Source organism: Parasteatoda tepidariorum, chromosome 7, assembly GCF_982258835.1.
Source record: "Parasteatoda tepidariorum strain Cologne lab strain chromosome 7, Ptep-v5.0, whole genome shotgun sequence".
Classification (NCBI taxonomy): domain Eukaryota; kingdom Metazoa; phylum Arthropoda; class Arachnida; order Araneae; family Theridiidae; genus Parasteatoda; species Parasteatoda tepidariorum.
In genome coordinates, this window is record NC_141761.1 from 113471337 (window position 1) to 113486019 (window position 14683).

The 14683-nt window shown below is 29.4% G+C and overlaps 2 protein-coding genes across 2 annotated transcripts in view; both read left to right on the forward strand.

Annotated features, from left to right (window-relative positions):
• Positions 1 to 5605, forward strand: part of LOC107442860 (uncharacterized) — a 35368-nt gene extending 29763 nt beyond the window's left edge. The window contains exon 7 of the mRNA XM_071182993.2: positions 5317 to 5605. The gene's annotated coding sequence lies outside the window, so the exon portion shown is untranslated. The remainder of the gene's footprint in view (positions 1 to 5316) is intronic.
• LOC147807405 (zinc finger Y-chromosomal protein 2-like) overlaps positions 1 to 14683 on the forward strand; it is a 63017-nt gene that overhangs the window by 26263 nt on the left and 22071 nt on the right. The window contains exon 3 of the mRNA XM_087168929.1: positions 5317 to 5511. Coding sequence (XP_087025055.1) covers positions 5317 to 5511 — 195 coding nt within the window. The remainder of the gene's footprint in view (positions 1 to 5316; positions 5512 to 14683) is intronic.

Consider the following 14683-nt stretch of genomic DNA (forward strand, 5'->3'; position numbering starts at 1 on the left):
TAGCTTCAAAACTTCCCATAAATGTTTCAATATCTAATTTTTTTAATCTTAACCGGTGTAAGCATTTCTAGAATATACACAGAGGGTATTATTTACAAACACTTCGTTTAAAAAAAAAATTTCTGTCAGTAATTTGTTTGTCCCAAGAAAATCTGTAATTTCCTGGCTATTTTCATTTAGTGGTTTATAACCAACATAGATAGAGCCAGAAATCAATATCTTATGTAAATAGATTGATTAGATACCCTCCTATATGCACATGTCTTGTTGCATGAATAAAAAATCAATTTTCTGGTTCAAAATCTATTTTTAAAAAAATTTCAAGGTCAAGGTGAGTACGTTTTTGGGTTGTCATTTTCCTGGCTTCTTGAAATCATTAATAACATAAACTACATTGATTTATCTGAGTTATTTTAAGAAATCTTGTTGTTTTCTGCAGAATATAAACGTCTTAGGCCAAAATATTAAATTAAAGTTATATGCTATAAAATGGCGAATGTGTCATTTTCCTGGCTGATGAATGCCAGGACATTGAAGTGTTACCAGAAATTTTTTTTAACTGCTAATACTGTTAGGAGGGAAAGCAAATATTAACCTAATACCAAGTTTATGTATGATTGTACTAATATGTTTGGATATATTCAAAGTTATTTATTTATTTAATGATTGATTATTATACACAATTTTATTCTGTACATATCAGCAGCAAAAAAAATTTTGATTCTTTCTACAGTGGATAAAAAGAATTAATTTAAGCAATTTATGGTCCGTCTAGCATAAAGGCTTAAGTTGAGTTACTTACTATTAACTTAAAATGACTTAATAATTTGGTGAATTTCTATTTTATTTTTTTTTTCTCTAGCAAATGTCAATAAACTACACTGCTGTCTGTAAGATATTAATAAGTGTAACCAGGGGTCTGTCCAGGCCGAATTTACTACCGTTTAGAGGTACCTTCACAAATTCAACTTTAGGAAAAACGGTAGTTTCACAAAATACTTTTTCTTAAAATTTTATTTTTGTATCCCTTAAGAAACAATAAATCCATATTTTTGTGTTGAATTTTTTAATATAATTTTTAATTTTTCACAAATTATGTCTAAATTTTCACAAAATAAGTACCTCTCAGAAAAACCTAGACAGACCCCTGGTAACTAAGGAAGTATACAAAAAAAATTTTAGATTATTTTAAAGACTTTAAATTTGAAGGAATGTTTTTGTCCGAATTGTCATGTTTAAAAAGAATCACCCTTCTATTTCATTTGAGAATAATGAAAAATAAAGAATAATGAAGTAAAAAATTTGGTTTTCTTTTCTGTAGAAGTTTTCCTTCTATTTTTTCATGCAGTTATTGCTACTGATTTACACATTGCTTTTAAAATCCAATGTTTTTAATACGATATTATTTAATTCAACAACTGAATCTCGAAATGAAAATGCGCATTTAGTAACTCCTTTTGAACAGTCCGATTCGCGTGATTTCGCCGTTGATATATGGGTGATTCTCACGAAACATGACAATTCACTGTCCCTTGCTCCAAGATCTAATACTATAATACTAAAAGAACTTTTTTTTATAAAAAATTAATAAATAGCATTGCTGTTAGCATTTTAAAATGACTTTGCACTAGCATTGACTGTTTTGTATACTTAAAAAATTTATTGAATATCAAAATGTCATTTTCCTGGCATGTCCCAAACAATATTTCCAATAATAACTAGCTTCAAAACTTCCCATACATTTTTCAAAATCTAATTTTTTTTATCTTATCCTATGTAAGCATTTCTAGATTATACGCAGAGGGTATTGTTTACTAAAACTTCGTTTAAAATAATTTTTTCTGTCAACAATTTGTTTGTCCCATGAAAATCTGTCATTTTCCTGGCTACTTTTACTTAGTGATTTATAACCAAAATAGATAGCGCCAGGAATCAATATCTTATGTTATATATTGATTAGATACCCTCCTATCTGAATGTGCCTAGTTGTAAGAATAGAGAACCAATTTTCTGACTCAAAATCTATTTCAAAAGTTTTTTCAATATGAGTAGGTTTTTATGCTGTCATTTTCGTGGCTTCCTGAAATCATTAATAACAAAAGCAGCGTAGATTTATCAGAGTTATTATAAGAAATACTGTTGTTTTCTGCAGAATATAAACGTCTTCGGCCAAAATATTAAAGTAAAGTTATAGGCTATAAAATGGCGAATTTGTCATTATCCTTGCTGTCGTTTTCCTGGCTTATGAATGCCAGGACATTGAAGTGCTACCAGAAATTCTTTTTAACTGCTAATACTGTAAAGAGGGAAAGCAAATACTAACCTAATACCAAGATTATGTATGATTGTAATATGCTTGGATGTAATCAATGTTATTTATTTTTTTCATGATTGATTATTATACGCAATTTTATTCTGTACATATCAGCAACAAAATTTTTTTTGTTTATTTCTACAGTGGATAAAAAAAATTAATTTAAGCAATTTATGGTCCATCTAACATAAAAGCTTCAGTTCAGTTACTTACTATTAACTTAAAATGACTGTTTCTTAAACTTCTAAGGTAATAAGTCATTTTCCTGGTATTCAAGATTTGGTGAATTTCTATTTAATTTTTTTTCTCGAGCCAATGTCAATAAACTACACTGCTGTCTATAAGATATTAATAAGTGTAGTTAACAAAATATGAAAGAAAAAAAATTTAGATTATTTTGAAGACTTTAAATTTGAAGAAATTTTTTGGTCCGAATTGTCATGTTTCGTGAGAATCACCCATATATATATATACAGGGTATCCGCGCACCTGGAAAGTCATGAATTTCGGTATTGAACAAAATTTTTCATGAAATGTCATGATTTTTACTATTTTAAAAAAAAAATCATGGAAAGTCATGGATTTAGGTCTCCGAAAAATCTAATTTTTAAAATGGAATCTCCCTCCCCCCAATTTCATCCTGTTCCAAATATCTGAATTTCTAACAAAATCACCACTTAGTCATATTTTATTTAAATATGAAATGATTTTATCATGTTCTTTAAAATCTATGGCGCTCTTTAAAAAAATTAAAGAAAAAATATCATTTCTAGAGCGAATAATCCTTTAAACTCTCTTCTGTGATTTAAGAATTCGTCTTATTATTTTTTTTAAAATTTTATCAATTTAAAATTCTAGTTGAAGCAAACCAGTTATTGGCGAATTTTTTTAATTCTGAAATGAACAGAAAAATCAGGAGTATTTCTTTCCTTTCTGATGAACAAAAAAAGTATCTTTAGAATATAATTCTGTCGAAAAAATTTTTTTTTTGCTTTTGCATTTTTTTCAGCTATTTTATTGTTTCAGCTCTTTCCTTACTCTGTTTTTTAAGTTTAAAATCTTTAAATATGAAGATGAAGAGTATAATAGTTTTGGTTATGCCTATTTCGAATAATGTTATTATATTGCTTTTTTTAATTTATTGTTGCGTTTTTGTTGGAGAAAATAGCAACTTCGTTAAGTCATGAAAAATTCTTGGAATTAGTCATGAATTTGAAAATCTGAAATGTAGCAGATACCCTGTATATATTTTTTTGATAGTTACCACTGCAGATTTCACAATTTTTTTACATTTTTAATATGATATTAAATTACTACATTTCGAAAAAGGAAATAGTGTGTTATCTTCCTACAAAATGTATGAATATCGCCCATAATTATTAGAAGAAAAATAAGTATTGCATATTCAATTTTAAAAAAAAATTATTTTATTTGATCTGATTTTCTTTCTTTATTTTTTGAAGTTAACGCTTCTGTTACTTTAAATTAGTAACATATATTTGTTATTTTTAAGTATCTTGCAGAAAGATATTAGTATTTGAGAGGTATGTCGCTGAAAGCTCATAAAAATTCTGCCACAGGGTTAAAAAGTGAACTCAAAATTTCTTTTTTTAAATAAAGAGCACAGTTTTTGAAAACTTGATGATTTTTTAAGGTCCTATGTCTCCTTAATTGACAGTTTTCCGTGATGAAAAAAAATGACACTTGATGTTAATACAGTTTTTTCAAATACTAATTCACTAATTAAAAAGGGATGAGCAAAAAAAGAAACGGAATTTTCTGATTGGTTGAGTGTTTAGTTATTGTTTTAAATTTTACTATAAGCGATTGAGTTTTCACATATGTTAAGGATAACATCAATAATAATTTCTAACTTATATCTCTATTTGAGCAAAAAAATTGCTTATTGCTCACTTTTAAATATTTAATTATTTTATATTCGCTGTGTCAGATAAATTCAATAAAGAACATGACGTGGTAGCACGTGTGGTCCACATCACCAAATTTATACTTTTATAGATGCCTGATACCACATGCCATTTTTTTTTCAATTCAATTTTATTAGTTCAAATTCTCCCTATATCTATATTTATGTATCTTGTTCAAATATTCAGTCATTAAAAAAATGCTTTTTATTCATCCACTCAAGTTCAAATATATATTTTTAAACTTGTAGTGGATGACACTTCATGTTAATACATTTTTTTCAAATATTAATTCATTAAATAAATTTAATTACATTTTTTGATTTCAGTTTTCTATGGGAGAAAAAAAATTTATTATTTAATAAAAAGTAACTAAAAAATTTTTTTTTTATTGACCTTAGTAAGAATTGACTCTAATTTTTATTTATTTATATTACTTGTTATTTATAGATTCTTGTGTTGTACATTTGAAAGGAGTAAAAATTTTATGTACTTTCTCATTCAAGCTTTGTATAATTTCCTAACATATTTTTTTATTACTTTCAGTTTGTTGTCAATATTTAAATTGTTTAAATAATCCTTGTGTATTTAAAGGTATTTTTGAATAAAATTTTGTTTGTCTTTGTTTTTATGATCATGTATTATTAATTTGATCTATTAAAACATAAAAAAATTATTTATGTATTATTTTTATAATGCATAAATCCATGCATAAACATCATTTACGAATTATTTTATAATGTAACCATAATATGATGAATTAAACCATAAAAATCAATATCTCTGGGGGTACTGGATTGGAGATCGATCATTCTCTGATTCAGGTCAAAATTACGATCTGTGGATGAATGATCTTATCAGCTAATCTTAAAAATAATGCATGATTTTTAGGATTAGCTGAACAATAAAAATTTATTAATATGTTATTTTATGATTTATTAAATAATTTATGAGTTATTTTTATGATGTATCAAACTATAAAAATCATGCTTTATTTTTAAGATTAGCTAAACAGTGAAAAATTATTAGTGTGTTATTTTTACTTATTAAATTTTAAGATCTTTCTTGCAATTTCAGGCTCTTTGATTCCCGGTAGTACTTTGTATACTTCTGTGAGTGTATTGATTGGTGGACGTTTAACTCGTGTTCATAAATGCACTTTATGTTCCTATTCATCATCTGACACTTCATGCATGAAACTTCACTTAAGAAAGCATACGGGAGAAAAACCTTTTGTATGTAACATATGTGGGAAGAAATTTTCCCAAAGGGGTAACTTAAAAACTCATGTATTTAACCGTCATAGAAAATGAACAGAAATGTAATCTTTTCCTTATTTCATATTAAAATGTCTTTTTTTTTTGAACGAGTTGTGATTCTGTATTAATACTTTCGAAAGGAAATTTATTATAGATTGTGTTCTTAAAGAAAAATTGGAATTTCTTACATTGTCATTAGCCCTCACACTCTAAATAGTATTGTCATGACTGGAAGAAAGTCATACTAAGAAATTTTTCTAAACTGTTTTTTTCATTTATTAACTTTTGCTAAAACATACCAAAAAAGATTTAATTTTCCCAATATATTTATTTATTTTTTGAATTAAAATAACTAGAAATTTGAACTATTTGAGTTTTTACCCTATATGAAAACTTTATTTTTTAATAGAATTTTTTTTATAAATAAAATATGTTTTATTGAAATCAGTTTAATTATGCTAAACTTGATGTTTATTTTGCAAACAGTGTAGGTCAGCATTTGCAACGTTACTTTGGATATAATTCATTATAAATTAAAAAAAATCAAGAAGCATTATATTTTATTGATAAGAAATACTTTATGCATTATATTATTACATTCTTTTTTATTTCTTAGCTATTATATTATTTACTATGAGCAAGTGTACCTCTATTACTATGTTCGTTTCTCAAAAATAACATTTAGACCTTTTATTAGTTGATTACATTATCTTCTCACTGGCATTAACATTAGTTACGTTTTTTCTTTAAGCCACAACTATGTTTCAAATATAATTGAGGCGCTCATATTAAGAATGGCTGGTTATAAATGCCCTTTAATTTTGTATGGTAGGAGATAAGTTCAATTTTAACTTATGGTAGAATATGGGAAAGTTGGTATATTCCAATTCATTAATACCTCATTTTGTGGGGAGAGTTGTTATTGACAATGTCAACCTTCATCTGTGAAAAGGTACCTCAACATAGAATCAAATTGACGTGTCTTTTATACTAGTGAATTGGAATTTTATTTTTGTAGTGGTAGGCACACTACTGTACTCCCCCACCAGAAATATATGTGATAGAATTCGATGAATGGATGTCGCTAGTTGTCGTATTTGCGAAAGACCGGGAGAGCTGTGTTACGTTCACCGAATTTTGAGCACTTGTGGTGAGTGCTGTATCAAGTTTACCGAGTTTTGAGAGTTTGTCGTGAGAGCTGTATTAAGTTCACTGTTGTGTGTAGGATCCTATTGTGTGTAATTGAGACTGAGAAGCAGCAGCGCGAGGAGGACGATCAGCCGTCTGTCCAGGCCAAATTTACTGCCGTTTAGTAGTACCTTCACAAATTCAACTTTAGGAAAAACGGTAGTTTCGCAAAATACTTTTTCTTAAAAATTTTTTTTTTGTATCCCGTAAAAAGAATAAATGTATATTTTTGTGTTGATTTTTTTTATTTAATTTTTAATTTTCACAAATTAGGTCAAAATTTTCACAAAATAGATATCTCTCAGCGAAACCTAGACAGACCCCTGACGATGTCAGTCACTAGTAGCAAGTTCAATGTGGACAATCCATCAAAGTAGGCATGTTCACATCACATCTAGGTCACCAATGTGGGGAGAGTTGTTATTGACAATGTCAACCTTCATCTATGAAAAAGTACCCCAACATAGAATCGAGTTGACATTTCTTATATACTAGTGAATTGGAATTGTATTTTTGTAGTGGTAGACACAGTACAATATGATATATTGATGGTAGGACTAAGCTATCCTATATTTATCTCAAATTTTAAGATGGGCTATTTTTGTTTTGAGTGCCTTAATTATTCCATGCTAACTATTTTTTTCAATGTAAATCTTTGGTTATTATCATGATTGCAGTATTTTGTTTAATATTAATACTTTTCAGGATGCTTAACTTCTTTTACTTTGATTGTTGTTTTTTTTAGGTTCATTATTATGGAATAGTCATGAGTTGTATTCTACAGTTAAATTTACAATCGATCAGCATTCCTATCGTAAATTTCAATGCAATCACTGTGATTATTCTTCTGTTCAATTATCTCACATGAAGAGACATTCCCTTAAGCATACAGGCGAGAAACCTTTCAGATGCTCGATTTGTGGAAAAGCATTCAATCAAAATGCTAATTTAAAAACCCATATTGCAATTACACATGGAACCTGAACTATGCTCATTATCTCAAATGCATGTACATTTGAGTTATGGTTTAAAATTATTCAGCAGAGATTAATCGACAATGTCTGTCGAACAATTTAAATATAATTTTTTATTATTATTTAGTTTTGTGTGATTTAATGATTTATAATACAGTTGAATACCGTTTTAGCGAAATCCGAAATAATGAAAATTTTAATGTAACGAATGTTTTCCGAATCCCCAAATGAATCTCTATAGAAACAATTAATTAAAAATACTGATATTACGAAATTCAAAATCCGATTTAACGAAGGTGAAAATGAGCAACAATTCCCATTTTCTCTCATGGTCAAAGCGCTTTTTCATTCTTCAAAAGTAGACAATGATCTCAGAATTCAAATATTTCTGCATCTTCAAAATAAAAAGTTTCCAATATGAAAGGGACATGTCAAAAAAGACGAATCACTTGGAAGGGACCACCCTAAAAAGACTGAACTCCAACCATTCATGTTTGAAGAAGTAAAAATACACGTGGCTTTCCAAAACTGTGAGTTCCAGTTCAGTTGTTTGAACATGTTCATCATTTGGAAAAGTTTGTAATTCCTCCTGGCTCTAAATCATTTGTATGGAAAAAAATTACAGATTAAGTCATTTCTCATAAGTAAGTGATAATAAATCCATTGTTCCTTGTAATTTACTTGTTTTTGTGAGCTTTTAAAATATTGGTTTGATATTTTCTACATGTAGAGTTGCAAATAGATCAAAACTGTAATTAAATGTTTTATTTATTATTTTTTATGCAAAAGAATCCTTTGTCACAAAATAATTTTGGATAATTCGTATTATCGGTATAAAGAATTTTTTTCATTGCGTAGCGATGCTTCGGTCTCTAGGAATTCGCTAAAATGGGATTCGACTGTAGTTTCAGTTAAAAGTTACAATTGTGTGCACCAGGGGCTCATAAAACTGTGTCGCCAGCAGTCTCCTTTTTGAACAACTTTAATGAATCTTTTTTCAGTCACTTTACATCGCTCTTGAGGCTTATTTTCAGAGTAAATAATTTCATTTATCATGCTTTATAATAAATATTGGTAAAAATGTATTGCTAGTTTTCTGATTGTTTTACAGAGTTGCCACAGACATCTATTTTCTATTAAACTATTTTCAGCCTAAGGCGACTATGGCTACTTTTTAATGCTTGAAAAGGCTAAAAAAGCAACTATTTTAAGGAAAAGAAAACTATTTGAAGACTTTTCTGTACTCCTAGCTATGTTTTTTTGCTTAAATTGGGTTAACAACCTGCGGCCCGTGTGAGCTTCTAAACACAGCGAATTTTTTTTTTTGAAAAAAAAAAGAAGTAAAATATATAGAAAATTTTGAGTTGCAAATTTGAGTCATCACTTTTTTAATGATCTCAATTGCTCAGATTCCATTGTCAGTCTATTTTGTTTCTCACTTGCCTTTTCAACGATTTTTGCTTTGAAATTTTGCAGGATTCTAGAAAACCCAATTTTTAATACGATATTATGATGCTTGAATTTCGAATTTGAGTTATCACTTTTCACAATATATATGTGCTAAATCAATAATTGGTAAAAGGGAAAAATTTTTTGGAAAAAAAAACTTTTTTTTTAACGTAAAAATATTTTTTAAAATTAATTCTAGAAATTAAAAGTATTTAATTTTCTGCAAATATAAAAATTTTTTTATATAAAAATTTAGTGCTAGAACATTAACGTTTATATAAAAATTATCATATTTGCCACATAACTTGACTAAAGGGATCATGGTACATGACAATTAAGTCATTTAATAAAATTTTAGTCATATTGAAAAATTTTTGTTCCTATTTACGCTTTAAGCTTCTTTTCATGCTTTAAGCAACTAAAAGTAACTATTTTGCTCATTTTTTTTCTGTGGCAACCCTGGTCTACAGCATAAAGATGAAAATGACTAACAATACAAAGGAATTATAAAGATAAGATGAATAGATTGTATTATAATGTTTTCTCTGAATGATTTTTATACACAGTCCAGTCACATTAATGTGACCACCACCTACTTTAGACGTCAAAGTGAAATAACTAATCGCAGAGTGTAGGTGGCAGCACATTACAGTGTAGTGTATATATTGAATGTCCTAGGGCATCGAAAAGCATTTCAGTCGTTGGCACAATGCAGAAATGTAGCGATTTATCCGATGTCCAAAAGGGCATGAATATTGGCTTTCGGGCCAAGGATGGAAGCATTTCGGAAACGACTGATTTTGTGAACTGTTCACGCACCGCCGTAGTAAAAGTATACCGTGCATGGCAAAATGGCACTATACAAAACAAGCGGAGTGGCACATGTGGTGCACCACGGGCCAAAGATGGCAGAGGCGAATGAAGGCTGCGGAGATGCGTTCAGACGAATAGACGTGCAACTGTTGAGCAACTGACATTCCAGATGAACCAAGGGGCTACCAAGAGTGCATCCTCAACAACTGTTCAGCGAACGTTGCTGCGCATGGGCCTCTGCAGCAGACGCCTGGTTAATGAACCTATGCTGACTGCTGTTCATCGGTGACGAAGGCTGGAATTTTTGCACGCCAGTACCGCAACTAGACGTCCACAAAGCGGCAACAGGTGGTTTTTCCGATTAATCACATTTTATGCTCCATGGGACAGATGGACGTTGGCGTATGCGGCGTGAAACGTCTGAAAGCAACACCCTGCAACAATTGCCGGAAAGCTGCAGGCTGGAAGAGGGAGCGTTATGGTTTGGGGAATGTTTTCCTGGCATTCACTGGGTGCACTCATCATTGTGGAAGGCACGATGGATCAGTACAAGTACACGTATCTGTCCATGCGGACCATGTCCACCCCTACATGCAAATGATTTTTCCTCAGAATGATGGCATCTACCACCAGGACAATGTGAGGTGTCATACAGCTCGCAGTGCATTTGCGTGGTTCGAAGATCACCAGGATGAATTTATCTTACTCCCCTGCCCGGCAAACTCACCGGATTTAAACCCAATCGAGAATCTGTGGGACCACCTCTATCGGGTTGTTCGTGCCATGGATCCTCGACCGCGTAATCTAGCGCAGCTGGCCACGGCACTGGAGTCGGCATGGCTCAACATCCCAGTGAACACTTTCAGAAACCTAATTGACTTTCTTCCTGCACGTCTCGTAGCGGTCCGCTCTGCCAAAGGTGGTCACATTAATGTGACTGGACTGTGTATAATAAGATCGATTATACTGTTTTTTTTTTTTAATAACCATAGTGTTAGTTTCTTAGCTTGAAAATAGTCTGAGAAATGTTTTTATATTAAATTTCTTTCAGTACTTTGACTTCATATAGAACAGTCACAAAAAAAGCCAAAGCCAGGTCACATAAATATGTTGTTCCAAATATAATCAAATTTTTGGAGTGTTTTATTTGTAGTTATGTTTAAATTGTAAGCAGATTCTCAGTAATAGTTATGTAGATCGCAGGAACTTTTGGTATACACATTTTAGATTATTTATTTTTTTCCTTTTCTAATTCCAGATATGCTAAACCTTCTGCACTTTTCATATGTTATTTTTATCACTCATTCTCATGTCATATACATTAAAATAAATTAAATGATTTTGCTACAACTATAGCTGAAAAAATATTTGTTATTTTAAAAATACATTTACCGTAAAATATTATTTACTTTAAAATTCAAAAATTGTTTAACTATTATGAATGATAATTATTTTTAATGCTGATGATACTAATAGGTGGAGTGGATGCATAATTAAATTTTAATCTGTGTTTCAAAGGATAATGTTTCATGTATCAGGGATGAGATTTTTCCGCTTTTTAGCGGATTTCCGCTTTTTTCACTTTTATCTCTTGAATTTCAGTTTTTTTTTAAATCAAAAATTCAGATTTTTTTAAAATTTCACTTTTTTTTTATAAGTATTCCGCTTTTTCAGAAAATTTACCGATTTTCAAAAAGAAACAGGAAATTCAAACTACATAGCTAGCAGTCCTTTCTCATTTTTACTTATTATAGCTATTTTCTCCCCTTTTACTCGCAGCAGATAAGATTTTCCGAATTTTTTACCCGCCCTCCAGATAGATCCGATTTTTGTAGTTCAAACGACACTGCTTCTGACAAGCCTTTTAGAAGTGCCAAGCCTGGAATCTGCTAATATCTCGATTCTTATTCACACGATTTTAATATCAAACATGACTTTTCATATTTGCGTGTTGCGATTCTTATTCACGCGACTTGAATATCGTACGTTGCGATTCTTATTTACGAGATTAAAAAATTTGATTTTGTGATTCGTATTTACACCTTTTTAAAAACCTATATAGCGATTCGTATTCACGCAAGTTTAAAATTAATGTCTTGATTTGCTCATTCGGTTTATAATATCAAACATTGATTTTCGCATTTATACGTGATTTTAAAATAAGGCATTGGGATTCGCATTCACGCATTCTAAAAATTATGCATCATAATTCTTATTTATGCAATCTAAAAATTACGCATCATGATTCGTATTTACGCGATCTAAAAATTATACATCGTGATTTGTATTTACGCGTTTTAAAAATTCTATATCCCAGTTTGTATTTCCTCATTTCAGGGATGAGATCTTTCCGATTTTTAGCGGATTTCCGCTTTTTTCACTTTTATCACTTGAATTTCAGCTTTTTTGTCAAAAATTCAGATTTTTCTAAAAATTTCATTTTTTTTATAAGTATTCCGCTTTTTCAGAAAATTTACCGATTTTCAAAGAGAAACAGAAAATTCAAACTGCATATCTACCAAACCTTTCTCATTTTTACTTATTTTAGCTATTTTCTCTCCGTTTACTCACAGCAAATAAGATTTTCGGAATTTTTTACCCGCCCTCCAGATAGATCCGATTTTTATAGTTCAAACGACGCTGCTTCTGACAAGCCTTTTAGAGGTCCCATGCCTGGAATCTGCTAATATCTCCATCTCATTCACACGATTTTAATATCAAACATAGCTTATCATATTTGCGTGTTGCGATTCTGATTCACGTGATTTGAGTATTGTATGTTGCGATTCTTATTTACGAGATTTAAAAATCCGATATTGTGATTCGTATTTACGCCTTTTTGAAAACCCATGTAGCGATTCATATTCACGCAAGTTTAAAATTCAATGTCTTGATTTGCTCATGCGGTTTATAATATCAAACATTGATTTTCGTATTTATACGTTATTTTAAAATAAGGCATTGGGATTCGGATTCACGCACTCTAAAAATTCATAATTCTTATTTATGCAATCTGAAAATTCCGCATCATATTCCTATTTATGTGATCTAAAAATTATGAATCGTGATTTGTATTTACGCGTTTTAAAAATTCTATATCCCAGTTTGTATTTTCTCATTTTCAAAATCGTATATCTAGTTTCATATTCATGTGATTTCAAAATCCATAATTGTTATTCATATTCACGCAATTTTAAGATCAACTATCGGGATTCTTGTAAGAAGTAAAATTTTTTAAATTAGTTACTATAAGGATGACTGTTTTTCTAACTACGATTATTAGTATATGTAAGTGTTACAACATCAGGAAACTGGAAGGGGGGAATATGTTCAAAACTTACATTCTGTGCTTGCAAAAAAGAAAAAATAGGATTTGTCACAAGATGTTTGAAGATGGACTAACGACTAAATATAGCAAACATAAAAGATATAGCAAACAAAAGCAATCACTTAAAAAGGGATTTAATAATTTCTTTTTTTTTTTTTTTGGAAAAAGAGTTAACTCATCATCAAAATTTTATTTATAGTTGCTGTTATTTATGCTATAAAATGCAAAATTCTTATCAAATAAAAGACAATTATCTAAACAGTTGCTGATTGTCATGTAATTTTTCAAACTAAAATAGCAATTTTTGTATGTTAAGGAGTTATTATATATTTCTACTTCACTGTTATTGATATGTTTCAAAGGGCTCTAGTTAGATTAGACTATAATATGAACATAGTGATTCGGTCCATTGTTAAAGTTTTTTTTTTTCCAATATAATTTAAAAAGTAATATTACTGATATATTTGCTATAAATCACATAACAGTATTTATTAAAAGAAATGAAATATTAATGTATATTCTCAGTAGTTTTAATTTGCTGAACCAGGTAGTTTTTCAAGTAATAATTGTCTCTTATGTGAACTAAGGAAAAGTATAATTTCCAGCTTTATTTTTTCAATTGGTAATTTTTATTTTCACTAAATGTTAAGTATCAATGTAATCATTTATATAATAATAGATTAGTACCAATTGTATGTCGACACATTATTTATTACCTTAAACTGTCTGAAATTTATTATCAAAGGGTTGCGCTTGCGTAAAATTTACTATTGTGGAAATTCAGCTTTTTTGCCTTTTGGCTAATCTCATCCCTGTCATTTTCAAAATCGTATATGTGATTTCAAAATCCATAATTGTTATTCATATTCACAAAATTTTAAGATCAACTGTCGCGATTCTTGTAAGAAGTAAATTTTTTTAAAAAATTAGTTACTATAAAGATGACTGTTTTTCTAACGACGATTATTAGTATATGTAAGTGTTACAACATCAGAGAAACTGGAAGGGAATATATTCAAAACTTACATTCTGTGCTTGCAAAGAAGAAAAAATAGGATTTGTCACAAGATGTTTGAAGATGGACTAACGACTAAATATAGCAAACATAAAAGATATAGCAAACAAAAGCAATAACTTAAAAAGGGATTTAATTTAGTATTTTTCTTTTTTGGAAAAAGAATTAATTAACTCATCATCAAAATTTTATTTATAATTGCTGTTATTTATGCTATAAAAGGCAAAATTCTTATCAAATAAAAAACAATTATCTAAACAGTTGCTGATTGTCATGTAATTTTTCAAACTAAAATAGCAATTTTTGTATGTTAAGGAGTTACTATATATTTCTACTTCACTGTTATTGATATGTTTCAAAGGGCTCTAGTTAGATTAGACTATAATATGAACATAATGATTCGGTCCATTCTTAAATT